The 25,929-nt window shown below is 33.6% G+C and overlaps 1 protein-coding gene across 9 annotated transcripts in view; it reads left to right on the top strand.

Moving 5' to 3' along the window:
• LOC108331474 (serine/threonine-protein kinase ATM) overlaps positions 1-21,784 on the top strand; it is a 93,047-nt gene extending 71,263 nt beyond the window's left edge. For 7 of the 9 annotated variants that reach the window (XM_052875823.1, XM_052875822.1, XM_017566174.2 and 4 more), the window contains 28 exons: positions 1,380-1,446; positions 1,520-1,594; positions 2,298-2,420; positions 2,547-2,711; positions 3,249-3,347; positions 4,319-4,470; positions 4,570-4,771; positions 6,165-6,212; positions 6,277-6,360; positions 9,094-9,177; positions 13,297-13,377; positions 13,490-13,579; positions 13,663-13,725; positions 13,938-14,078; positions 14,164-14,220; positions 14,687-14,746; positions 15,964-16,058; positions 16,150-16,258; positions 17,973-18,062; positions 18,342-18,421; positions 18,726-18,804; positions 19,458-19,504; positions 19,582-19,681; positions 20,045-20,176; positions 20,258-20,392; positions 20,479-20,544; positions 20,858-21,001; positions 21,349-21,784. In XM_052875823.1, the coding sequence (XP_052731783.1) occupies positions 1,380-1,446; positions 1,520-1,594; positions 2,298-2,420; positions 2,547-2,711; positions 3,249-3,347; positions 4,319-4,470; positions 4,570-4,771; positions 6,165-6,212; positions 6,277-6,360; positions 9,094-9,177; positions 13,297-13,377; positions 13,490-13,579; positions 13,663-13,725; positions 13,938-14,078; positions 14,164-14,220; positions 14,687-14,746; positions 15,964-16,058; positions 16,150-16,258; positions 17,973-18,062; positions 18,342-18,421; positions 18,726-18,804; positions 19,458-19,504; positions 19,582-19,681; positions 20,045-20,176; positions 20,258-20,392; positions 20,479-20,544; positions 20,858-21,001; positions 21,349-21,426 (2,746 nt within the window). In that variant the 3' untranslated portion in view covers positions 21,427-21,784. The remainder of the gene's footprint in view (positions 1-1,379; positions 1,447-1,519; positions 1,595-2,297; positions 2,421-2,546; positions 2,712-3,248; positions 3,348-4,318; positions 4,471-4,569; positions 4,772-6,164; positions 6,213-6,276; positions 6,361-9,093; positions 9,178-13,296; positions 13,378-13,489; positions 13,580-13,662; positions 13,726-13,937; positions 14,079-14,163; positions 14,221-14,686; positions 14,747-15,963; positions 16,059-16,149; positions 16,259-17,972; positions 18,063-18,341; positions 18,422-18,725; positions 18,805-19,457; positions 19,505-19,581; positions 19,682-20,044; positions 20,177-20,257; positions 20,393-20,478; positions 20,545-20,857; positions 21,002-21,348) is intronic. The other 2 variants (XM_052875821.1, XM_052875824.1) reach the window with 2 other exon arrangements.
• The last annotated feature ends 4,145 nt before the right edge of the window (positions 21,785-25,929 follow it).

Below are 25,929 nucleotides of genomic sequence, written 5' to 3'. Positions count from 1 at the left end.
ATGTCTTTATTTATTGTTGGGCTGATTTTAATTTACACCTCGTTTGTTCAATTGTTATATTCTTTGCTCATAAAGGTATGCTAAAATATATTCAGTATGCGCTCTGAAATTAATAGTTTTAGAGAGAGAATGAACTAATTTTTTTCTGGTTGGCAGCATTGTTATTGATATTGGAAAATATCGAGACCCAATAATCCTTTAGGAAAATAAATGGGAAGTCACAACAGGTTATGGTGGAAATGGCACACTATATACAGATATTAATACTTTAACTAACTAACCATAAGAGTGTTGTATTACATCTTGTGTAGTTGGTTTTTCTAATAGTTGTTTACCATATGCTCTTTTCTCTTCTCTATATATATTGTATCCAGCCCCACATATATTGTCTCCACAATTTTTGTCATTTCCATTGTAGCAACTTTAACCATCATCATTAGGGCCACCACCACCCACAGTTGCTATAAAATTCACAACCATCACTGTTTCCTCTACTATCACTACATCATCACCACCACTACTAAAACACCACTTTGAATGTCATCATTAACACAAGAACTTCCCCAATTATTGATACCTTTCTACCCATTGCCATCGCCACCATTATCTCACTATTACCATTATCACCATTGTCATTATTACCATCACTACTACTATTTGATTATTTGTTAGAGTTGTCAAAATGGATGGCTCAGAGCAACCTGCTGACCCAACCCATGTGCCCAACTAATTTTTAGTTTTAGACCCAACTATTTGTCTTGCCAATCTACCATTTTGACTCTTTTTAAAAAATGAGAAAAAATTAAATCTAATGTATTAAAAGGTACAATATTAATTTTTTGAAATTGAAGTTACATTATTGAAATTAATTTTCATTTTTTGGTATAGTTACTTGATATATAGGTTATAATGCATGTATATGTTTTTTAAATTAGTATTCTTTTAAAAAGAGGGCTGGTCCATAAATTTATAGATCTACCAGGCAAAGGCCAATTTGCTTATGGGCTAACTGGGAAAGGGTAAAAGTGTTCCTGCTCAATTTAACCCACAATTTCTCTTGGCTCGACTAAGTTTTATGTGCTTTTTGGGCTAACCCATCAAGATAGACCCAATTTTATGCCTCTAATTATTATCGATATTGTCACTACCATCACAACTTATATATATTCTGGTCCTTATCATGGCGTGTACTAAACATCGAATAAGATTAATATCCATATTGCTTTTATCCTATCACATCTGTATCCTATCCCATCCTTCTATCACATCATATATTTTTTCTTGTACTTGGTGTTTCGTGATCAATGATGTGCAGTTCCTCTTTGCTACTAGAAATGAAACTTTTCATGAAATGTGAGTTTAATTGTTCTTGTATTCAGTTGTTTAAGGGCACTTGAGGAGGGTGATCTAACTGATTTCCAGAGAAAACTAAGAGATTCAAAGCAGGTAATATTTCTTTCCTAATTGTCTTGATGCACTTGAGGACTTTATGCATGTATAAATGTTTTATGTGTTTTAGGAGCTTGTGTTATCTGTTTCTCATGCAAGTGAAGAGAGCACTGAGTACATTTACATGACTATCATCAAGCTACAGGTACCCACTTGTCTAATCTGTAGATCCTTAACATGATATCTATTGCCACTACATCATATTTCTTATTACTGCATGTAAACCCATTTGCTTAAGATCACATTGTCATGGAGTATGGCCAAAGTAGTCCTTATAAGGGATCTGTTATCCCACATTGGTTATGAATGTAACCAAACTATTTTTTGTAATGCTTTGGTGCCCTGAGGTATCTTTTGAATTAAGTTAGGCCCAAGTCCTTTCCTAGTGAGTGTTGAATAACATGAACAGAGAAAAGAGCAAGAAAATCTGAAATTGAATAGAATATTTTTATTAACTGATCTCACACTTGAATCTTATGTACAAGAGATATATATATAGACATAGATGTTTGAGAAGTTATTATAAACTAACAGCTGTACATAGAAAATAATATATACATTGAAAGAAACCTGCAGCCGTACATGTTTGACTAATAATACAAGTTCACGATAGTTGACTATAGTATATACACTAACAGTGAGGATATCTTATCCTCCACATTAAGTAATACTGTTATAAATTATATATAATTTTTTTTAAAAATGTTCCATGGAACATATGCACGTATGTACTGGCAATTTGTAGAATTCCGTCTTGATGAGGCTTTTGACAAAGAATATATTATACATATTATAAGTATTTATTTAACTGAATAAAATTTGTGAAGCCTCCCTCTTATCTTCAACAGATGCTTTATCATCTTGACATGGCTTGGGTTTTACGCTGGAGAACTTGTGAAGATAATTCCACAAAGTTTTTCCTGCTGAAGCCAAACAATTCTTCTGAGCCTGTGATTCCTTCCATTGAGCAGGTGTATAGTGTACCTCTGTCCTTCATGGAAGAACCTTTGTTTTCTTCACTATGCAAAATATATAATGAATTCAGACAGTGATTATTATCAGCATTGAAGCCTAGAACTGTTTTTAATGTCTACTAGTTGTCATGGCTGGATATGGAGTGGTGTTCAATTTTGCAGAGGACGCAATTGCATATGAACTTGCTAGAACCATTTATAGCATTTCGACGAGTTCTACTTCAAATTTTAAGCTCTAGAGACTGTGTAATGCAACATCTTCTACAGTCTGCCACCACACTTCGCAAGGTATGTCGTTACTGTTACTAGATATAGATATATAGATTTTCCCTTCTCTTGTAAATAACCTTTCTTAAGTGCAAGGGTCTGTGCCTTGGGCTCGTGATCTCTTGTATTCTATGTATTTATTTAGATAGACATTTCATAGTTATTAAGTTAATAATATAGTTTTCAATTCTCTCTTTCCATTCTGCTATCTCATCTTTCCATGAACTCTATGAGTTGGAGATAGAAAAATAAAATCTATTCCTTAGGATGTTTCAAACACTTAAAGCTTTAAGGAGATTTGGTACTGGACATGTTATTAAAAACATAGAACCTCTTTACAAAGTGGTAAGGGATTCAATCCTTGGCACAACCATCGTAACTGAAATTATTTACACCTCAAGGTTCAGACCTTTCGGGTATGAGGATATGTTGATGTAAAATTATTATTGGATCTCATTCTAACAACCTAAACTTTTAGGAAACTTGGTCCTTTATAATTTTCTAGAAACCATGACCTAATTTATTTTTAATTTATTATATGTTATTTCTATATTTCAGGGATGTAGGTTCTCTCAAGCAGCTTCTGCTCTGCATGAGTTTAAACTCCTTTCTGTTGAAGCCAAAGGGCAAAGCTCATCCTTATATTGGCTTGGACGGGTAAGGGGGCTGCTACAATGTTGTGTGTCCATATCTGGAGATAGACAGTACTGATGCTTTCCTCAATGTCAATTTTCAAAGCAATAATTGAGTGTTTTCCCTAGACTAACGGTCAAATTCAATGAACCACCTTCCATAAGGAAATGAAGACCAAGTTAAAAATATGATTATACATTAATCCAGTAGTATATAAAATACAGGTGAATTTAAAATGTAGAGGGATACCATTGCAGAAATTCAAATTCTTTATAGCAAAATGATGTTGGTACTCATTAGCTGTAACAAGATGCGAAGATGAACTTTAGTGATTATAGGAGTTAATGTAAGAGGCAAGTTGGCCGATAGTGCATCATGTCTGCATGTATGATAAAATAGAATAAGACAGGGAGAACTGTGAATTTGGAAAAGGAGGGATTAGTGCAGCAGAGTGGGCTGCTGAGATGGCACACGTAAGGAAGAGTTGGGAGGATTTCACCCATTTTACTGTTATCAAAATACCCTGTTTTGGTTGCAAATCATCTATACAATTCAACTAAAGTATTACATTCTCTACTCTAGTTCTCTTTTATACTTATTGTTGTGCTATGTTCTTCATAACACTTGATTGGCTTGGCACAATTGAATTGGTTGGCATTAACATATGCATGTTTGCTTCTGCTTCTTGCTTTGCTGATTCTCACCACTAATCACTATATTTGTGTGTGTGTGTGTGTATATATATATATATATATATATATATATATATGTAGTGATTAGGGTATCTAGTTGATGGCCTGTCTCTTTTTTTTGGAGTTGGCCCACATTGGCCCAAACGTTTCTAGATAGTCAGTCTATTCAGATTGTAAGGAATTCTGTTAGGTGTCACATTAATAATAACTGTTTGCCCTCTTATTACCATGAATTCTAACACTCACAAAGTTGTAGTATTATTGTCATCAACCTAGCCGAGTAATTTACCATTTCGGTTGCAGCTTGAAGAAGCAAAGCTTTTCCGTGCTCAAGGTCAAAATGTGATAGCTATCAACCTTGCAATGTATATATCACAGAATTATCGCTCTAATGAGGAGGCTTCTGATGCATTTCGGTTGGTTGGGAAGTGGCTGGCAGAAACCAGATCTAGCAAGTTATAGAAGAAAACTGAATTCTTTCCAATATTTTAATAATATGCTCTCTCTTTATGCTCACTTTGTTGTTATTTCCCTGTTTTGCTGTGAAATTGCAGCTCAAGAACAATTTTGGAGAAGTATTTGAAACCTGCAGTCTCTATTGCTGAGAATGTGAATGCTACAGCTAAGAATGCCATGAAAAGGAAATGTCAGACTCATTTTCATCTTGCACACTATGCTGATGCTCTATTTAGAAGCCATGAAGAAAGACTTAACTCGAATGAATGGCAAGCAGCAATGCGTTTAAGAAAGCATAAGGTACGTAATTGATTGGTTTGAACATGTGGCAAGCATGAGATAATAGGGATTATGGATGACATTTGTTGGGGTTCCTTTATTTTGTATTTTGTTTTTTAGGAATTTTCATTAATGTTTGCTGAGGTTTCTGCATTTTCTATTTTTCTAGATTCTTATATCCTTGTACAGTGATAACATTCGCTGCTTATGTATATCCATATGAAATGGAATTGTGAGTAGTTGTTGTGTATTCGACTAATGCTGGAATATTCAGATTCAAATGTGTTTAAGAAAGCATAAAGTACCTAATTGATTGATTTTAATATGTGTATTAAATTTCAAGGAAAATAAGAAAAGAAAAGGCAATGTAACAGTGTAAATTTGATGAATTTTTTTTATATTCAAAACATAAATTAGTCATACAATACAGAGTGTTCGGAGTCTTTTTAAATAGACTCTGAAAAAGAAAGAGAAGGCAATAGTTATTGACTGTTACTGTTAGGACATAGGATAGGATAGATGGGGTTTAGGTTTGAAGCCGAACGGTAACAGGGTTTAGGTTTGAAGCCGAACAGTAATAGTCAAACGGTAACAGGGGCATGCCGAACGGGTTTAACAAAAAACTGTTTGGTCTCAGTTTGGGAAGGGTTCTATTGTAAGGAAGAGTGGGTCAGAGTTGTTAAAGCTATAAATAGACTCATGTAAACTCTGTATGGGGCATCAAGTGTATTTTGTGTAAAGTCAGGTCTTTAGCATGTAGAAAGAGGTTATGCTCTCAACCAGGGAGGTTATGCTCCCAACTCATTCTTTGTACAGTACCTATTTGTTCTGAAATAAGAGAATTCTTTCATTCATCTTTGTATTCTGTTGTGTGAGAGTGTGTTTGGTTAGGTTTCAGACATAGAAACCTAATAGTTACCAAGACAAAGGAACTGCCATAACTTGCCAAAAACTGTAACTACCTAAGAACAGTAAATAAACTGTCATAATTAGTACAAGTCATACGTACATTAAGACAAACCTAATTCAAGCCTAATACAGTACATAACGTAAAATGAGGGAAACTTAATGCAAGTCTAATAATGTGGCTACAACAAGATAATGGAAGTTATGAGAACTGTTTGTTGAGGGTTCTGTAGTTTCTTTTCTGCAAGATTCTTATTTGTACACTATGATCTGGTCTGTTGTGTGTCTATATCCGTGAAAACGAATTGTGAGTAGTTTCTATATATTCATCTAATCCCTGGAATATTGGGATTCAAATGTGCAATGGAGTACTTGTAATTTGTAATGTGAATAGTTCATCATAAACTCTGAAAGGTGAAATATTGGGATTCAGGTATGCAATGAAGTAAATACAAATTAAAAACATGCAATCTAATTCCTCACGAAATGTGTATCTTTGATTCTGCAGACAATAGAGTTGGAAGCACTCATAAAAAGGTTAAGGAGTTCAACAAAGGTAATTAAAATATTTTTCTTTTACTTCTTCATTCTCTGATGCTCTAACTCAGTATATAATTTAGGGGGAGAAAATTGACTACTCAATTAAAATCCAAGAATTGCAAAAGCAAGTAGCAATGGACAAGGAAGAAGCCCAGAAATTGCTGGTATTTATTTGGTTTGGCGAGTAATTGTTGTGTTATGAAAAATTATTGTTGAGTTACAAAGAGATATGATCAATCTATGTAACTAATACCTCTAAGATACTTTAGGTTACTAGAAGAGATATTATAATCATTATTCTACCAGTGTAGGGGTTTACATAATCTTGAAAAAGAGAATAACTTTTATTGTTTTCATTCATGTCTATTACATTGTCCTTACCTTTATTTATAACAATCTAATCTTCTAAAAAAGGAAAATAAAAATAATCTAGAAGATCCTACATATATTTTCTCTAATTAGGAAAATTCTATAGAAATTTCCTCTAATTACAATACTTGCCCTCAAGTTGGTAAATGAATATTAATCATTCCCAACTTGCCTACAATATCTTGAAATCTACTTGGAGGGAGCTCTTTTGTAAAAATAGTTGTTATTGGAAGTCTTATAAGAACATGAGTTGTAATCCAAAAGCCTCTCTCTAGATTATCTTTGATGAAATATCTGTCAATCTCAATGTGTTTGGTCCTTTCATATTGTACTAGATTATGGGCAATGCTCATGGCAGACTTATTGTCACAGTGTTGCACAGGGTTGTCCACCTTGACTTTAAAGTCATCCAAAACTTTTTTCATCCAGAGTCCTTCACACATTCCTTGAGCAAGAACTCGGAATTTAGTTTCTACACTAGAACGAGATACTTTATCTTGCTTTTTGCTCCTTCATGTTACCAGACTATCTCCAAGAAACACAGTACTCAGAAGTAGATTTTCTATCAATAATATAACTTGCATAGTCAGCATGAGTATATATTTTCATAGTCATTGTGTCTTCTCTTTTGAATAATAGCCCTTTCCTAGACTTGATTTCAAGTATTGGGGAATTTTTACAACTGTTTGAATGTGTCTCTCTCTTAGATCATGTATAAATTGGCTCACTACACTAACTGCATGAGCAATGTCTGGTCTTGTATTTGATAGATAAATCAATTTTCCTACCAATATTTGATATTGTGCCTTCTCTACAAGAGCACTTTCCTTACATCCAATTTTGTGATTTTGTTTTATACAAACTATTGAGGTTCTACATCCCAACTTTTTGTTCTTAGAGTAAGCAACTTCTATTCCAAGAAAATATTGGAATTTTCCTAGGTTTTAGAAGAGTGCTTTATGAATAAAGTATGATCTCCTTGGCTTTGTCTCTATCCCAAGGAAACCATTGCTTTTATAAATATTCCAAACCATGCTTTAGGGGATTGTTTAAGACCATAAAATGCTTTTTTTAGAAGTCATACTTTGTTTCTTTCATTTTTCACGTTAAGACCTGAGGAATCTCCATGTACTTCCTCTTTTATATTTCCATGAAGAAAGACATTCTTCCCATCCAACTGGTGTAAGTCTCATCCAAAATGAGCAGCCAAAGTGGGAACAACTCGAACTGTATTCATCTTTGCCACTAGGGCAAACATCTCCTCGTAGTCAATCCCATAAGTTTGGATATATGCTTTTGCCACCAATCTAGTTTTATATCTTTCAATTGTCCCATCTGCCTTATGTTTCACTGTGAATATCCATTTACACCCTATTGCCTTCTTGTCTCTTGGCTTATCAACAATCTCCCAATTTTAATTTCGTTCTAATGCATTCATCTCTTCTTTCATGCCTTGATTCCAATGTTCAAGTTTCATGGCTTCTTAGATTGGGGTAGGAATTTTTGTGGCATCAGTGGCAACAAGACAGCTTCAGTGCTTATCATAGAGATTATTAGTGCAAACATACTAAGAAATAGGATATTTTCTTTCAAAATGCAATAGGTAAATCATCAGTAATACTTACCTCCACATTGTTATCATCAGGGATCCTCACCTCCAAATTTTACAATTTTTCTTGCTCGAGAGTCGAAGTAGGTTGTTTTCTTCTTTCATATTTTTTGCCAAAAATTTGTCTTCTTCCTCTTCTTCCTCATTGTGGACTATGGGTAGCTTCATTGCTCAGATCTTGGGCATCCTGCAACGACAAACATGGTAATGAAAAGGAGAGTTCATCCACTTCATGTGCTTTCTCCCCTTGAAGTGGTCGACTAATAAATATAGATTTGTTTGTAAGGAATCCCTAAAATTAAGGGATTAGGATTTGGAGATTATTTGGTAGATTTGCTCTAGATTTATAGTCTTCATGTTTGGAAATTTATATTGTTTTATTTCAAGATATTTTTTCATTTTATTAAGATTTCGTTTTTACTTTCGAGATCAAGAAAAGTAATTCCACAATTATTTCTTACCGGCTACACATTTTTTCACAAAGATATTTTTGGGCTTTCAGGAGATATTATCGATCTTTGTAATTACTACATTTAAGTATACGGTACGATACTAAAAGAGATATTTTAATCATTATTCTAGGGTTGTAGAGCTCTACGTAAACCCTCTTTTACTTGTTTACAATTGAATTAATATGATAAGAATCCTTTGTTCACACATATCTAGACTCTTCTCAAGTGTTAGGAACGAACATCTATATGATTATGTGTGCAACTTAATAAAAATATTCGATAAATAGAGTTAAAATGATGTCTTGAATAAACTTCTCTTGTGAAATGTTATATTAAATCCTCGTTTTAATTAATAGAATTAATAGTTTCCTTTTGATAAATAATTCTACTTTTCCTTATACTTATGTCAACCCTTTATTTTCAATGTTATAAATGTAAATCTTTATTTTTACCTTTCACAATGTCAGGATGACCGGGACAATTTTCTTAGCCTCGCATTGGAGGGATACAAACAGTGTTTAGTCATTGGTGACAAGTATGATGTGAGAGTGGTATGTAATTCCTCTTAGTTTCCTTCACTACTAAGCATTTGTTGAATGTATCCTTAAAAGCTTTTATTGAACTTGTCATCTTACATTTGTATCTATCCTTATTGTAACATATGTTGATATCTTTATTTCTGATAACATATTTTAAATTATTTCTAAATAATTAGTTTCCTTGCCTTTTCATATTACCTGTAATAACTAGACTAAAGTTGTTAAACTCAAGAGTTTACATAAACTCGTGAGAGCCCAATAAATTCAAAAGAGTTTACTTTACATGAAAAAAAATTATGAATAACATCCTAATTAAAGTCAGTCCACAAAATTATAAAACCTCAAATAAATAAGTTCATAGAAATATTGTTCATAGAAATAAATAAATGTCTATGTCTAATCCTCTAATGGCACCATCACTTTCATCCAACTCTTCCCCTGATGAAAGTTGATGAAAGTTGTGCATCCCCAAGAGCATCTAGAGCGGGATCTATTGTTGCTCCATCTAAGTGATAATTTTCACCATCATTTTCACCTACAGCTTGCTCAATCTCAACAACATCATCTACCTCTTCAGTTATCCATTCATCATCTGATTCAATGTCATGAAATGGAAGAGCAACAGTTTTTTGAATTTGGATACTTTTCAACTTCAAGTTATACGTCACATAAACTAAATCATTCGTCTTTTTCCGATGCAAACGATTTCTTCTTTTTGTATGAACCTAAAATGAAATATCAAATTTTTAGTAAAGATATAAACCTAATAAAGAAAATGAGAACTTAGAAATAATTTAAATTTACCATTTCAAATGAACTCCAATTAGGCTCACATTCCAAAGATCTCAAGTCAAGCTTAGAATTCGAATAGCAAACCTCTTCAACTTCAGAGTTTCATCCCCAAACATCTCCCACCATTCCCGAGGATTTAATGCCTTATTGCATTCCTTTGAATCTTACATTCCAAAAAGTCCTCTAGCAAAATGAAATTCAACAATTTGCAAATTATTATTTCTTCTTTCCACCAATCCAGTACCAATCTTGTCATGCATATATACAATCTTCTTATTACATTTGAGTTCACCAATCTTAAGACCACTATAAGAGGGGCACCAACTTCCAGGCATGTGAAGACATTCTTCCAAAACCGACTATCTAATACCATGTGTTCTACTCTTCTCCCCTCTTGTGAAGTTCCAAACTTGTCTTCCTTTCCTCAATGCTAAACATGGTCAACGATGATGCCTTCAATTCATGAAGACAAGCAAGAGTTAAATAAGCTGTGACAAATCTAGTCATACCTGATCTTGTCAACTTTTTATTGACAAAGATGATAGCAGCATAATCAAGAGGAAGGCCTTCAAGGATAGCATCAACATGTTCATCAGGTTTAATAAGGCAAACGGTGGCTGTGAGGTCATCAACGATAGATTTAATATGACCCAAGTATTCTTTCATGGTTTTGTTTTCATGGGTTTGGGCACGAAGATCAGTAGACAACTGCCATGCACAAGATTTCATTTGAGTGTAAAAGTGTTCATGAATTTCATCCCAAACTTGATAGGAATGAACTGCACCAAGTACTCGAGATAGAATTCTCTTGGACAAAGTAGATTGAAGCCACATGAGTAAAAGTTGATCCTAAACATCCCATTCTTCGTAAGCAGGATTAAGAACATCATTGTCACGATCTGCTTCAGAGAGAAAGCATGGGAGGATGACAGGATTAACCACAAACCTATGAAGTTTGCGAGATTTAATGGTAGGTTCAACCTGCTGCTTCCAAAGAACATAATTGGTGTCATCAAGTTACTCCTCAACTGAATGTGAGAAAAAGGGGTTAGGGGATGAATGGGAAGAAGACATCATAAACACATAACCAGATCAAGAACCTACTCTTGATACCATATTAGAAATAGAAGTACAGTAAAGTATTGATCTGTATTGCAGAAAAATGCTGAGTACAATTGTTCAACATAAAACAGAAGCACATGAGTCTATATTAAATAAACTCTGAACCAGAAAGAGAAACGCAGCAGTTATGGACAGTTACCTAAACAAAGAAACTGCCGTAACTTACAAAGCACCTCAGAAACTACCTAAAACAGAAAATAAACTTAGTCTTTACATTACATTGCATAAAAAGAAACCTATTAAGTACAAGTATAATATTCAATGACAGGTTTACCCTCCTTCCAAAGGAGATAATTGGTGTAATCAAGTTTGTCAACAACTAAGTGTGAAAAGAAGGGATTAGGGGATGGGTGGGAAGAATTAGATATCTTAAGCGAGTAACCTGGATCAGTAACCTGCTCTAGACACCATATTAGGTTTTGAGAATTGTAGGAAACAGGAAAAAAAGTAACAGTGTAGGAAAATGTGAATCTGATGTTTTTATAATTATTATACAACACAAACAGAAACACTTGAGTCTACTTAAAGTAGACTCTAAACAAAAAGGAGAAAGGATCAGTAACCTGCCCTAGACACCATGTTACGATTTGAGAATTGTAGGAAACAAGAAAAAAAGTAACACTTTAGGAAAATGTGAATCTGATGTTTTTATAATTATTATACAACACAAACAGAAACACTTGAGTCTATTTTAAGTAGACTCTGAACAAAAAGGAGAAACTGCCTAAAAAACAATTAAGAATTTAAAATATAATCAGTACATTACATAACAGAAAAAGAGACCAACTAAATACAGGTCTAATAGGTTTTGGTGGAGTTCTTGAGCTAGAGACAATTTGTAGTTCAGCTGGTGAGCTCCAAGAAGAAGAATTGAAGGAAGCTAAACCAGAACAGATTGAAGCAAGGACACAGCACTCCTGATGTTACTGAGGTGCTAAATAGGACACGGAAACATGTTTACGGTGCTTTACTGCAGAGCAACAAAAAACACGGGTTAATTTCATAAGGAAACATGTGGAAGCACTCCTTTTGAGATTGCATGAACAAGTTCTACCACCTTTGGCCAGTTTTTATATCAGAGTAAACATATGTGGAAGCGGCGGCACTAGATCTCATGGAAACGAATGAAGACCTCCAGTAGCTTAAAGTTGCAAAGTTCAACCTTGAGGACAAGGTTATTCCAACAGGGGAGAGTAATCTTAGGCATGGAAGTTGATAGAAACCAAACAATTACTGAATATCAAAGTTGTATTATTCAGAGTATTATGCAGTAAAAAAGATGATTGAGCTGAAAGCTCTACAGCCACAAGGAAACCCCAGAGTACTAGACTCCTCCAGAGGATTACTCTCCTCCTAACCAACTCACAACCTCATACTCCAGTACCCCCTCCACACTCTCCCTTCTCTCTCCTATAATAGAATTTCCCCATTCCTTGATTCTTGACACGTTATTCCCCATCCTAACTAACTTCTCACTATTTCTTTTCCTAACCCCACTTTCTTTCTTCTTACATAAACATTCTATATTTTGGGCCTATCTGTTCCTTCTATAATTTTTCCTTGCTGAATAACAGGCCCATGTGCACTTTCCACCTTATGATTCTTATTAGGAGTCCTATCAGAAGTAATGAGAGGGTCAGGAAGAAATTTAAAAATAAAATTATTAGTTGTTATAGGGGGAGACTTTCAAGGAAATTCTATATATTCTTATCTTGTGGGATGTTGGGGGCCACTTTTTTGGAGTTGATGTTTGTGACAGGGAGAACTCTGTGAGAAAGGAAAGAAATTGTCCTTTGGAAGTTGTTGTTAGTTGGATACTAAATATAGTACGGAAAGTTGTTAGAAGATTCTAGAGATCTCTTATAATTATTATTTTAGGGTTTGAGTTCTCTATATATAGAAGTGGATGTAATGTACCGAATCAATTGAATAAAAATATTCTTTCTTTTATATTAATTCTTTCTAGTTAAGCTTTGGTTTTTATGGAAGTGAATAATACAATGCAAGACTTTATCTGTACTTATTTTTCTGTCTTGTCCTTTCATCACTGTATCTAGGTTCCTAAAAGATTGTTACTAATAGAGGAGTAGAATATGTAATTAGCATGATTGTTATTTAATAATATGTTTCTTTTATTCCCTCTCATTTTTCAAGCCATTCCTAATATCTGTCATTGCCAATATGATTTCCTTTAATAATGTCTTTATTTGCTTTCAGGTGTTTCGCATTGTTTCCTTGTGGTTCAGTCTCTCCTCACAAAAAGAAGTTGTAAATAGCATGATTAGCACAATTGATGAGGTATATAGTAAAACCTTTTCAATAAATCGTACTGATTTATATGGCATTTACCCAAATCTTAAGATTATTTTTGTTGGCTTTCTACGTTTATTCCATTTGAATCTATTCGTAGGTTCAATCTTTCAAATTTATACCTTTAGTATATCAAATTGCCTCTAGAATGGGTAACACAAAGGATGGTCACGGACATCTCAATTTCCAGGTTCTGGCTTCTCCAAATCTATATGCATTAATTATTGCTCATGTATATTTTCTTATTTATTAATAAGGACATGGAATATACAGTTTGCATTGGTTTCTCTTGTGAAGAAAATGGCCATTGATCATCCATATCATACGATACTTCAAGTAAGTAGTACCTTTATCCGTTATTAGGCAATGATTTACATGCTGATACGAACTTTTTGATTATTTTCAAAAGTAAAAATTTTTAGATTAAAAACATTAACAATCATATGAAATTCTTTTGCTGGCAATTTTTGAATGTGTTTTACTAGCATTACATGCTTGTAACAGTTACTGTCTGATGAAAAATATTTTCATATCTATTCTCTATTTAGCTTTTGGCTCTGGCAAACGGTGACCGTATCAAGGACAAACAGCGTAGTAAAAGTTCATTTGTGGTTGATATCGACAAAAAGCTTGCAGCAGAAAATCTTCTAAATGAGTTGGCATCTTATCATGGAGCTATCATTCTACAAGTAACATCACTTTTTGTATTATATATTTTCCTTTATAGTTCGAATTAGCAATCAATTACCTTCAAATTATTTGTTACATATGTAGACGAAACAAATGGTGGAGATTTATATCAGACTTGCTGAGATGGAAACAAAGAGAGAGGTGAGATATTTTTATATATTTTATATTGATAGGTTGGGTCAAGACAGGTTTGGCATTGTGTATAAGAGAAGGATAAAAATAATAACTGAAAAATGACAAATATAACCTCCTGTAGATGTTTTCTTTTTTACTTTTCCTGTAACTGACTATTATAAATAGTCAAGGGTTGGGAGGAAAAGGGGCTGTTGGGTATTCTAAGGAAAATAGGATATTGATGGAGAGTGAAGACCTCTCGAAACTCCCTCAAGTGTGTTCTTCCAGATTCTACTACATTGGTAGAAACATTGTTCCTAATAAAGTTTACTAACAAGTTGTCTTGGAGTTTTTCTGTAATACTAATTGTGTCGATCACGTATCCAGTCTTTCTTATGACCATGAATGCATTTGAAGCTACTTCTATCATTGGCTTGCTTAGTAACCTGAAAATATTAAGTTTTACAGCCTTCTGATTGGATTATTTATGCAGGATACCAATAAAAAGGTGACACTACCTAGGGACTTGCGTAGTCTCCCGATGCTAGAACTTGTAAGTAGCTTGCTAAATTTATGTGCTAATGAAGCTTTTTGGTTGATGAAATTACTAAATGGTGGTTTTTTGGGGACAACTGTCAGAACCATGCTGCTCATTATGTTACTTTTGGGATTTTAAAAAAAATATTTCCAAAAATACTGAAGTTCTATCTTTTACATAAAATTAAAATTCTATTACATTGAAAAATAACATAAATGCTGTGACGTGTATTGGAGGGTAAACAACATATATACTTTACATAGCAAATTATAAATATTTTGTCAAACCAAAATATTAATTGGATATAAGAGGTGGTGAAAAAAATAAGTATAAAGCTTGAAACATGTGTAATATTCTGGTGAATATATTTACATATTGCTTTGTAATGTAAATCACAAACATGTGTTGATTGAAAAACTGAACTGTTCTAAGATTTTGTATTATGGTATATTTGATAATGTTGCTGATTGGGGTATCAAGTGCGCAGGAGTAAACAAACACAAAATACACATGAAAGAAAGAACAGAAAAATAGTTCGAGAAAAGCCTTCTCTTTATACTGGACGAGTCTGCTGGATGACTACGGAATTGCCTGTCAACAGAAAAAAAATATGAAAGATTCACTTAGAGAATTGCAACAAACACTATGAATTACAAACTTCTTGTATACTAGTTAGTGACACAAGAACCCTTTTATACAACGAATCTGCAGAGATAGTTGACACAATAAGTAATTCCTAAGTAACTTTAAAGAAATATCAGAAAACATCTTCAATTTACTGGACGACTTTCAGCAAGTGTCCGACATATGAAAAAGATTCGAAGGCATAAACTCAAAGAATATTTAGAAACTTCAAATATGAAGCTATATTTTAAAATGAAAACAGATATGCTCAGGCATCACTATACTAACTACAAGCCCAACAAGGTTGGCACTCTGGTATGTAACAATGCAGCATATCTAAATATTATTTAAAAAAATATATAAAGAAACAAAACAAAGTTGGCGGTCAAACCAAACCCAATAAAAAAATCTAAAATTAGGAAGACCAGAACGGTCTCTTAAAAAGTCATAGTGCAGAAGATTTTTATTTATATTTGTCTTTGGAAGAATTTGTGTCTGCCTGTGTATACACTTCCTGTTAAATTTTAGTTGTATATATTTACATGCGCAATTGTGCATACATTGTCAACAGCTAAACTTTTAAAGTTGCATGTACTTCGGACGTTTAGGTACCTGTAGTGACAGCTACAATATCAATTGATCATAGTTGTCAGTATCATGAAGGCACTTTTCCTTACTTCAAAGGACTAGCAGATTCAGTTATGTAAGTATCAAACATTTATAGCATATAGACAGAATTTTTTTAGTATGCAAAATTTGATGCATCAATCTACTTTGTGCTGGTTTGTGTTCAGGATAATGAATGGTATAAATGCTCCAAAAGTGGTTGAATGCTTTGGTTCGGATGGCTGCAGATATCGACAACTAGCAAAATCTGGAAATGATGACCTAAGACAGGATGCTGTATGAATTCTTTTAACTTAGGCCTTATCATTTGTAATCTTTCTTGCATCTATTACTGAAGTTGTGCCAAATTATTTCTTTGTCCATATTTAGAATAAAATTCACATCTGAAGTTTATTAGACAAATTTTTGTATCAAAACACTACTTTTTGTTAATTGTAATGTTAAATTAAAGCTTTAAATACATTTTTTGTTCTGGTGTAGTCATGTGATATATATCAAACAGCCCTAATTTTGCCTTTGGAGGGGAAGTGTTTTGGCATATTGCTTCCAGTACTGATTAAAACCAAAATTTAAAAATTATAAAGTCTACAACAAATTTTAGATAGATAAACCAATACCAAAGTCATACATCCTATTTTAGAAACTGATTCAATTTTTTTAATAAAAAAGAAAGAATGGTACTCTACAGGTTGTAATCCTAATCACGATAGGACTACGGACTACAACATGTACCAATCATATGGAGCCTTCTTAATACATTTAATAGAAAAAAGAAATACTAAGGTGGGGCAAACAAACGAAAACCCATTAAGAGAATCTGAGATGTGGGTAATCACATCAATCTCTACAAAATTCGGGGACAATACAAGGAAACACTCTATTCCAGCCAGTAAAAAATTAATGTTCTAATATCATAAGCAGCTAAACTATCCGCAGACTTAATTCCTTCTAAAAAAACATGTGTAAAAATCTACACTGCATACCCTTCATATACTCCAAAACATTATTCCATCTATTCATTAACTTCCAAGGATCTAAAGAACTGAGAAAAAAATTTTATAGTAACCAAAGAATACATCTTCAACCAAAGAGCTGTCTAACAGTGATATTAATAGCATAAGTAACACCCAGCTGTTTAGCTTCAAAAGCTAAATATGCTTACATAAATTTCACTCATAAAACACACCATGTTCTCACCTCTTGACTTCTTACAAATTTGCCCCACGTGTTGTTTTGTTGCCATGACTAATGTAAGCTCCATCTGCATACATTTGATCCAACCTACATATGGAGGAATGGAGTCCACTTGAACAATATTTATGCTTTACTTGACGAGAAAGTAATGGCAAAAGCCATAAGAATTTTAAACTAAACCATGTTAGATTTCTTGTTAATTGTTGTTACTGATCCAGAAAGATTTAAAGCAGTGAAAATTATATTCCTAACACGTTGATAATGTATTTAAAACCTCTCAAATTTAATATCGTTTATGCTATTCCAAATTTCTGCTACTATGAGTAAAAGCGGATAGCATCACAGGCTGCCACCAAATTTACTCTAATTCCAATTGGGATGTATATCTGTCTTAATTGTTCATGTGTCCAGCTGCTGTGGTTAATAGATGCTTTGGAGTCAGGTCCATAATCTAACTGCAAAAGAAGTTAAAAATAAATGATTGGTAGTTTCAAAATCATTGTACCAATGAGGAGAAAATGATATCACATCCACATTTCCCAAGTAGATCATCCATAGGCAACTAACCATGTAGCAATTTTCATAGAATGAAAGTTTTAGATGTCTATCTCTCTGGCAAACCCTTTTGGTCTGTCTATAAAATGAAAGTTTTAGATGTCTATCTATTTCGGTATATATTATTAGTCATAACTTAAGAAATGTTATCACTTCCTTTATTTACATTTTTCTACAAGGGAATCTGCACCTTCTAAGGAATCTTAATTGATGGTTACATTACACTGTTGATTTCTTGTAGGTAATGGAGCAATTCTTTGGTTTAGTCAACACATTCCTCAGGAACCATCAAGATACACGGAAAAGAAGGCTAGGAGTACGGACCTACAAGGTATATTCTGCTGTTTTAAAGTTTTTGGTCTTTGGTGCTGGTGATTGGCTGGTGAATTTCATTAGTTTTTCATTACTCGTGACTTAGAATTGCATGTTTACTGTACATAAAATTCTTTTGCAGAATGATCTTGTTCTCATGACAATTTTTTCGTATAACTCTTTCTCTTGCGCTAGAAAAGCTACTTTCTAAAAATTTATGATATGCTTCCAACTGTGTGTAGGAATTTTCTTGGCCTGAAAAATAAAATGGTTGAGTTTTCACTTTTTTATGAAACAGGTTGTTCCTTTTACTCCAAGCGCTGGTGTTCTTGAGTGGGTTAATGGAACTCTTCCTCTGGGTGAATACCTTATAGGGAGGTCAGTCAAAGAAAGACAAGTTTTGCTAAACAATTTCTTGCTCTTTTCATCTTTGAAGTAACTGATTCATGTTGTGAACCAACTATCCCAAAAGCTATTTCATGGAAGTATATGAATGGTTTTATATTTCCCCTTCTACCAAAACCCCTTTGGGCTTGAAAGATGGACAATGACTATTTATCCTACCTTGGCTAAAGTATGACATTTATTAGAAAACATGGATCAATATCAAGCATATTGTCATAGACTAATACTACTATGCCATGAATGGCTTTATATCTAACAGTCTTTCTTCAACTTTCAGCATGAGAAATGGAGGTGCTCATGGTCGCTATGGAATGGGAGATTGGTCATTCCTTAAATGCCGAGAGCACATGGCAAATGTAAGAAAATAATATTTAAGCACTTATGTGAGCTTAGTAATCTTATATTGTTTGTTTCATAGTTTTCTAAGTGATGACAATCTTAATTTATATTTGAAAAAGATTTAGGTCGTTATAAAATATAAAATGTCTTAGAGTTTGGATTAGGACCTAAATTTGAATCCTACATACCTGGGCTGTATGGTTTGGAATATCCGAACTTCATAATTTCTATTTAAACAATGTCTATAGTTAATGTAGGACTAAACACACTCCCCCTTTAAGTTTTCATTAAGTCAGCCCAGCCAAGGGTGATTGCAATTAAGGCAATCTTCAAACAATATCAAATATTTATATCATGTCATCATCATCAAAATAGCTTTGACTTAGGCTACAATTATAGTTTGTATTGAAATTGGTGAAGCTGTACTATAGGTAATAATGTTCGGGATCTTCTAGTGCTTATGCATTATCAAGTGAAGTTCATTTTCAAATTCTTCACAATCGTTTTACTTATTCAACTATTAAACTATGCATTGACAAATTGAATGCAAACCAAAAATATTGAAAATACAGACTGATAGCATAAATATATAAAATAAAACTATTTATTTTATACCTTTTATTTTATGATGTCAAATAGATTAATACTACGTTTGATGTTTGCTTGATAGGAGAGGGACAAGCGCAAAGCATTCCAGGAAGTTTGCAATAATTTCAGGTGTCTTTCCTGTCCTTATCTTTTAGAGGACTCAGGTCACGTCATCCGCTTCATTGCTTAATCATTTTGTCATGCAGGCCTGTTATGCATTACTTTTTCTTGGAGAGATTTTTACAGCCAGCTGAGTGGTTTGAAAAGAGACTTGCGTATTCTCGAAGTGTTGCTGCTAGTTCTATGGTAATAGCATTCTACTTTTCCATGCATGCTTATTTTTTCAATATAAGGATTCTGTCAGACCTGAATATGGCCAAAGGTATCAAGTGCGCCTGTTGAAGGTTTTATACTTTTTTCCCCAATTTTGAAGGAATATATCTACTGTTCTGGGATAGTGCAACCATTTTGAAATGAATACTACTGACTTCTGAACTAGCCTTTCATATGTTGCCCATTCATATGATATGATCCACCATCATATATGATTTCAGTTTTATTTTAAAATAGCCTTTTAATATTCTTTTTATTGTCTGGAAGATCAGCAAACTCTCATCTACATCAATGTATTACAATCCTTGGTACATTTAGTAGTTGATTCATATTCAGGTTGGCTATATTGTGGGCCTTGGAGATCGACACTCGATGAATATTTTGATTGATCAGGCGACTGCAGAGGTTGTTCACATAGATCTTGGTGTTGCTTTTGAACAAGGCTTGATGCTTAAAACCCCGGAACGGGTGCGTACTTGATAGTCCTTCAATTATGCACTTATTCCATACTAAATCTGGATTGTTGTTATCACCTGTAACTGCTGGCAGGTTCCCTTTAGGCTTACAAGAGACATAATTGATGGAATGGGTGTAACTGGAGTAGAGGGGGTTTTCCGAAGATGTTGTGAGGAAACACTGTCTGTCATGCGGACAAACAAAGAAGCACTGCTGACGATTGTGGAAGTAATCACACTTCTGTCAATTTTTTGTTGTGTGAATCGAACTTCCATTTCTATAATCTCTTCCTAAAAGATGAGTGTCCTCTGCAGGTTTTTATACACGATCCTCTTTATAAGTGGGCTTTATCCCCTCTGAAAGCTTTGCAGCGTCAAAAGGTACGGTGTCTGCAGGTTTTTAGACTCTCTTATGTTATTTTCTTTATTTAATAAATGTTCAGCATCTCATGAGTGTTCGTTGACATGCATAAATTAGCACTTATCATAAATTGTCGAAATAAGTCTATAACAGGACTGCTAACGTAAATTAGCACTTAGCATAATGAAGTAGATATCCTTTTTTGGGTTCTCAATAATGTTCCTGGTTGTCGATTTTGGTTTGGTTGTAAATATGTTCAACTTGTATTACTTGATTTACATAATAAGATTACCATGGAAATAAGGATGATTACCTTTTCCCTTTTCTCCACAGGATTTGGATGATGATTTTGATACAAGTTTGGAGGAACCACAAAATGATTACCAAGGAAATAAGGATGCTACACGTGCCCTTCTACGTGTCAAGCAAAAGCTAGATGGGTATGAAGATGGTGAAATGCGTAGCATCCATGGGCAGGTATTTTGTTGGCATATCTCTGCCAAATGACTATATAAGGACTATTTCCTTTTCCTTCTTTTTTTTCTTCATCCAAATTAGCTGATAAAGTGGACTGATGTATATTCAATTTTTACTGATGCAAATGGTAAAATTTGAAGTTGGAAGATAAACATGTCAAAATAACTGGTGTTACGCTTTAAGAGTTTAACCTGTTATGTGCATTGGGCATTCATCCATCTAACTGGAGAATTTAGTTCTTCAATTTCCATCAATTTGTAAAAACCATCTGGCTACTTGTACGGTAATGTACATGTTCTAATATCCCATTATTTAAAGTAAAATATGCTTGGTACCTTTACTTGCAGGTGCAACAACTCATTCAAGATGCCATTGACTCTGAGCGATTATGTCAAATGTTTCCTGGTTGGGGAGCTTGGTTGTAATTGGTAATGCCATTGACTCATTCAAGCTTGACACTCAATGATCTTTAGGAGCCGTTAATCTACTTCGTTGGATTTCTCCTCGATTTGTAAAGTGGGACCAGTTTCTGTCCCTATTCTTTTGTTGTTAAATTTTGATGGTGAGTTGTAAAATGACTGCAAGAAAATATCTCGTATAATAAGTGGTGGTGTCTTAGTTTTTATTTCTGATGAAATTTGTTAATTGTTGGTTGAAAATGGAACAGATTAGTTGGCGTTGTTTCTCAATACAATTTTTATCATATGGTTGTGTAAGAACCCGTTAAAATATAACTTCAAACTACATTTGCATATTACGCAATTAAATTGTTGCTATCTCAAACCTGTCCTAAATTACCGTAATATTAAACAAGATCCTTTTATTTTCACATTAATTCTCAATAAGTAATATTTAATACTCATTAATGATGTCTTTAATTCCTATTATATGGATCATAATTTTCTATATTTAATTAAAAAGATATAAAGTACAAATAAAAGTCAAAATTGCATTTACCCCAAGATCATATCACAAGTGGTATTGTATGATAAACTTTTTCTTTTGAGTTGTTTTGTTCTTTATTAGGGTTGTTAATGGGCTTTTAATGATAGGGTTTCCCAAGAGGTTGTAAAAGATCTTGTAGGAATCAAGATATTATGGTGTGTTATTGTTAAAGAAAAAATTCAATACCTTATAATTTTGCTTAAGTGTTTAAACTAACTAAATGTAACAACATCATCATGCTTTATTTAAAAGACGATGTTTGGAATGAACATGTCAAGTAATACATAAGTGTTTCGTTTAACAGATGATAAAACATTATGTAGTCTAAAGATATATAAGATAAAGAATGAAGGCTTTCAAATTATAAAGCACATATAAGTAAGCTAACCTTAGGTTGCATAAAGAGAATATAAATTTCTATTTTGTACCGCATGGAATGTCTATCTCTTTCATTTTTCAAAGAGATTCGTTGGTCAAAGGACAAAAAACATTAAAAGATCTCAAGCAAAATTTTAACAAAAATTTCTTGATTAGATCAGCCAAGGAGATATGAGACTCCTTAGAATGCAAATATAAAGAAATCACAAAGGAAAAGCTTGACTCAAGCTCCAACTCTAAATCAGACAAAGAGAAGATTAGTCATTGTCAAATGTTTATCATAGACAAAGATGTAAATTTGAAGTCCATCTCTAAGTCTGCCTTGATTGTTAATCCCTTATCATTCAATGATGAAGATGAAAGTGATACTCCCATAAAGGAATCTCATATAAAGTGCTACACCACATATAAGGATATTTTTAAGTCTTAAAGAAATTTTAATTATATGCTTCTTGAAAATGAAAATTTTTTTCCAATACAAACCTTCATTTGATAATGAGATGTACATTTTGGATCAAATTATACCATGAGATCAAAAAAAAGTTTGAGTTTCTTTAAGGAAAATATCAAGTGGGGTAATGATTCTCTAATCCCTACCAAAGATGAAGAAAAGTGCTTAGGGAAAATAAACATATTTAGAAGTTTATTCACCTTACTTAGTTTACTTAGTTTAGTTCTAAATAAATCTAGGATTCATGTTTGTGTTTTGTATTTTATAAGATTGCTAGTGACACTTTTCCTTTTGAGGTTGTCACCTTTATAAAAGAATGAAGGGCCAAGAAGGAATCTAGCCGAAGGAGTGTTCTTAACACACCCCTACCTCATCATTACTATTTCTAGAAGATTATTTTTTGTATTTATTAGACAATACCTTATCTTTTGCTAGGTTACCATTTTCCCTCTTTGGTATTTATTAAGAAAGTCTCTCCACCAATTGTAAAGGTTGATCATTTAATGAAATAGAGTTATTATGCTCAAGAGTGAATGAAAGAGTGCTCTAAAGAGTGTTCTTGAAGCTTCATTGTGTTATCTTGAACCTAGATTTAAGTGGCAGCACCACCACTTATCTTAGGTGGCTTTGTTTCTCAAGTGGCCTGACCACCTTGCTTCCATTCTCCTTCCCCTTATTGTCTTTCCATCTTTTATTCTATTTATTGGTTTATTTTTTAGCTTATGTTCTTTACTTTTTATGTTCTTGTTTTCTTAGGTTACTTTTCCATTATCTGAATCCATCTCGTCTTCTTCCTTCTAGAGTATTTTGAAGTGAACATTTACATCTAGATAATTTAGTTATCTTAATGTTCAATGGAAATTTTCATTAGACTTTCTTAATCCATTTAAACACAAACACATTGCATTTTAAAATTTACAAGATGAATTTACATCATGGGGTAATATTTTTTTAAAAGTTTTGTTGAGAGCACTAAAACTACAAATCCTCTTTCCTCCAAGATCAAACATTTTTCATGTAGATCCAATATAGGGCCTAGACATAAAAGACAATATAATCCTTTAAAAATTATAAAAAAGAAGCTAAGGAAAATGAGGTTACCAAAAGAGTCTATAATTCCTATCGTAGAGGAGACCTGAAGAGACCATAGAAGAATTATAAGTCTATATGGTTAGAATTTTGTATAAAATTATAGTGTTTATTCTTTCTCTTTCTCTCTATTATTTTTACATTTCACGTCATCATTCTCTGCTCTAAAAAAAAAAGAGTTAATGTAAGAATATGTATAATTATAAATGTTTTTAAACAAGTAAATTTGTAAAACTCTAAAGTTGCACCTATTTATATTGGGAAATGTACTTTAACAACAGGTTTTGACAACATTTTGACACGGGACAGGTGTCAAAATGTTACTGGTCCACGTGGATAATTAATTGAAAATGTTAAATTACGTGGAAAGGGAGTGCAGAAGGGGTTTCAAGTTTGCCGGTTTCAATTTCACTTTTCAGAATTTGAAATTGGGAGATTCGTAGAGAGAGAAGAGAAGCTTGAGAGAGAGAGTCGAACCCTAGATAGAGAGGTCCAACGGAGAGCCAATGGAGTGTCGCCGGAGTTCCGACGTTCGGTAGGCTTACGGACAACTTTGAACACTGTCGTATTTCTTCCACCCAGCCAGCCAGTTTCGATTGAGGGTCGCCGCAGCTCCGGCGTTCGCAGACGAAACGAAGACGGCATCGTCTTCCCTCCAACCCAGCCAACTAAGGGCGCATTTTGAGTCTCGATTCCTCCCACCCGCTTCCTTCCCTGTGTCGGACCCTTGCGGTGGCCGCCGGAGCATCGCCGGAGTGTCGCCGAACCCTTTCAAGGTATGGTTTAGTGTGGGTTGAAGTTGTGTAGAAGATTTAGTGGTTGATGGCGTTTTTGGGTGGAAAGTATGAAGTTTTTTTTCTAATTTTTTTGACCATTTACTGGTTTAGTTCTTTTGACACAATTATTATGCCATTTATATACAATTCCATGTCCAAGGAATCATTTTTTTTGTAAAACTCATGGTGAAGAAACTGCAGTGGTAGCAAAGACAAAATAAGTGAGGACTTCAGACAAATGTTTTGCACAACCAGGTCAACTACGTTGCAGGTACAACACTTGCACACTCCAAGCCAACCAAACTTGTAAGGTTTTAATGCTTATTTCTGCAAATAAAAAATTTTATTGTTTCATTGATATGTTAAATAACATTATTTGTATTTTGGACTTTGTTTGTTGTCGGTATGATTGTGGAGTTATTGTTTTGAGATTTATGGAGTTGTGGGATGTCGCTGAGGAATACGAAAGCAACACAATGCCCACCTACAGAAATGTAAGGTATAAAAATTTTCATTTTTGGGAGCTTTGATAGAAGATGTTGCATTTTATTGATATATTGTGCATTTATCTCTTTGCATGAGGAACTGCAACAGGTTAGGGAGAAATATGTTTGTGATTGGATCTTGGATGTGGACAATGTGCGGAGGGATGAAGTGTTGCAAGATTTAGGCATTATGTAGATGTTGTTGAATAGGGATTTTTGCAATATGATTGATGTTTTGTTTACAATCTTTTGAATATGTATTGATGAGGTCTGAATGTACATATTTTTTGCTAGAAATGTTCAAAGAAATGTATTGGTTACATTTATTGATAATCAAATTTGAAGATGAGAATGATCATTGTGTACGATGTATGTACTGTAGTCCCCACGAAATTCGGATGTCATTATTTAGGAAATCTTGTATGTATAGGGTTCTATGTAGAATAAAAAATGAAAGGTGCAAAATATTTGGCTTAAGTCTCATTGAATGCGTCAACATGAATTGTATGTGCACTAAGTATGAACAAAAGAGTTGTGCACTTTAAAATGAATGTCATTTTCATAGTTAACCTGGATGTGCAAAACCTTTGTCTGAAATCCCCACTTATTTTGCCTTTGCTACCAAAGCAATTTCTGCACCATGATTTTTACAAATATTGTTTCCTTGGACATGAAATTGTATATAAATGTCATAACAATTGTTTGGACATCACTTTTATGTTCAAATATTGTTAAGGAAAAAATTGAAACTTCAAAATGAATGTCATTTTCATAGTTGACCTCACTATGCAAAACCTTTGCCTG

Source organism: Vigna angularis, chromosome 4 (assembly GCF_016808095.1).
Source record: "Vigna angularis cultivar LongXiaoDou No.4 chromosome 4, ASM1680809v1, whole genome shotgun sequence".
Lineage (NCBI taxonomy): Eukaryota > Viridiplantae > Streptophyta > Magnoliopsida > Fabales > Fabaceae > Vigna > Vigna angularis.
Note: the sequence above shows the minus strand (reverse complement) of the source record. Positions and strands in the feature narration are given on the sequence as shown.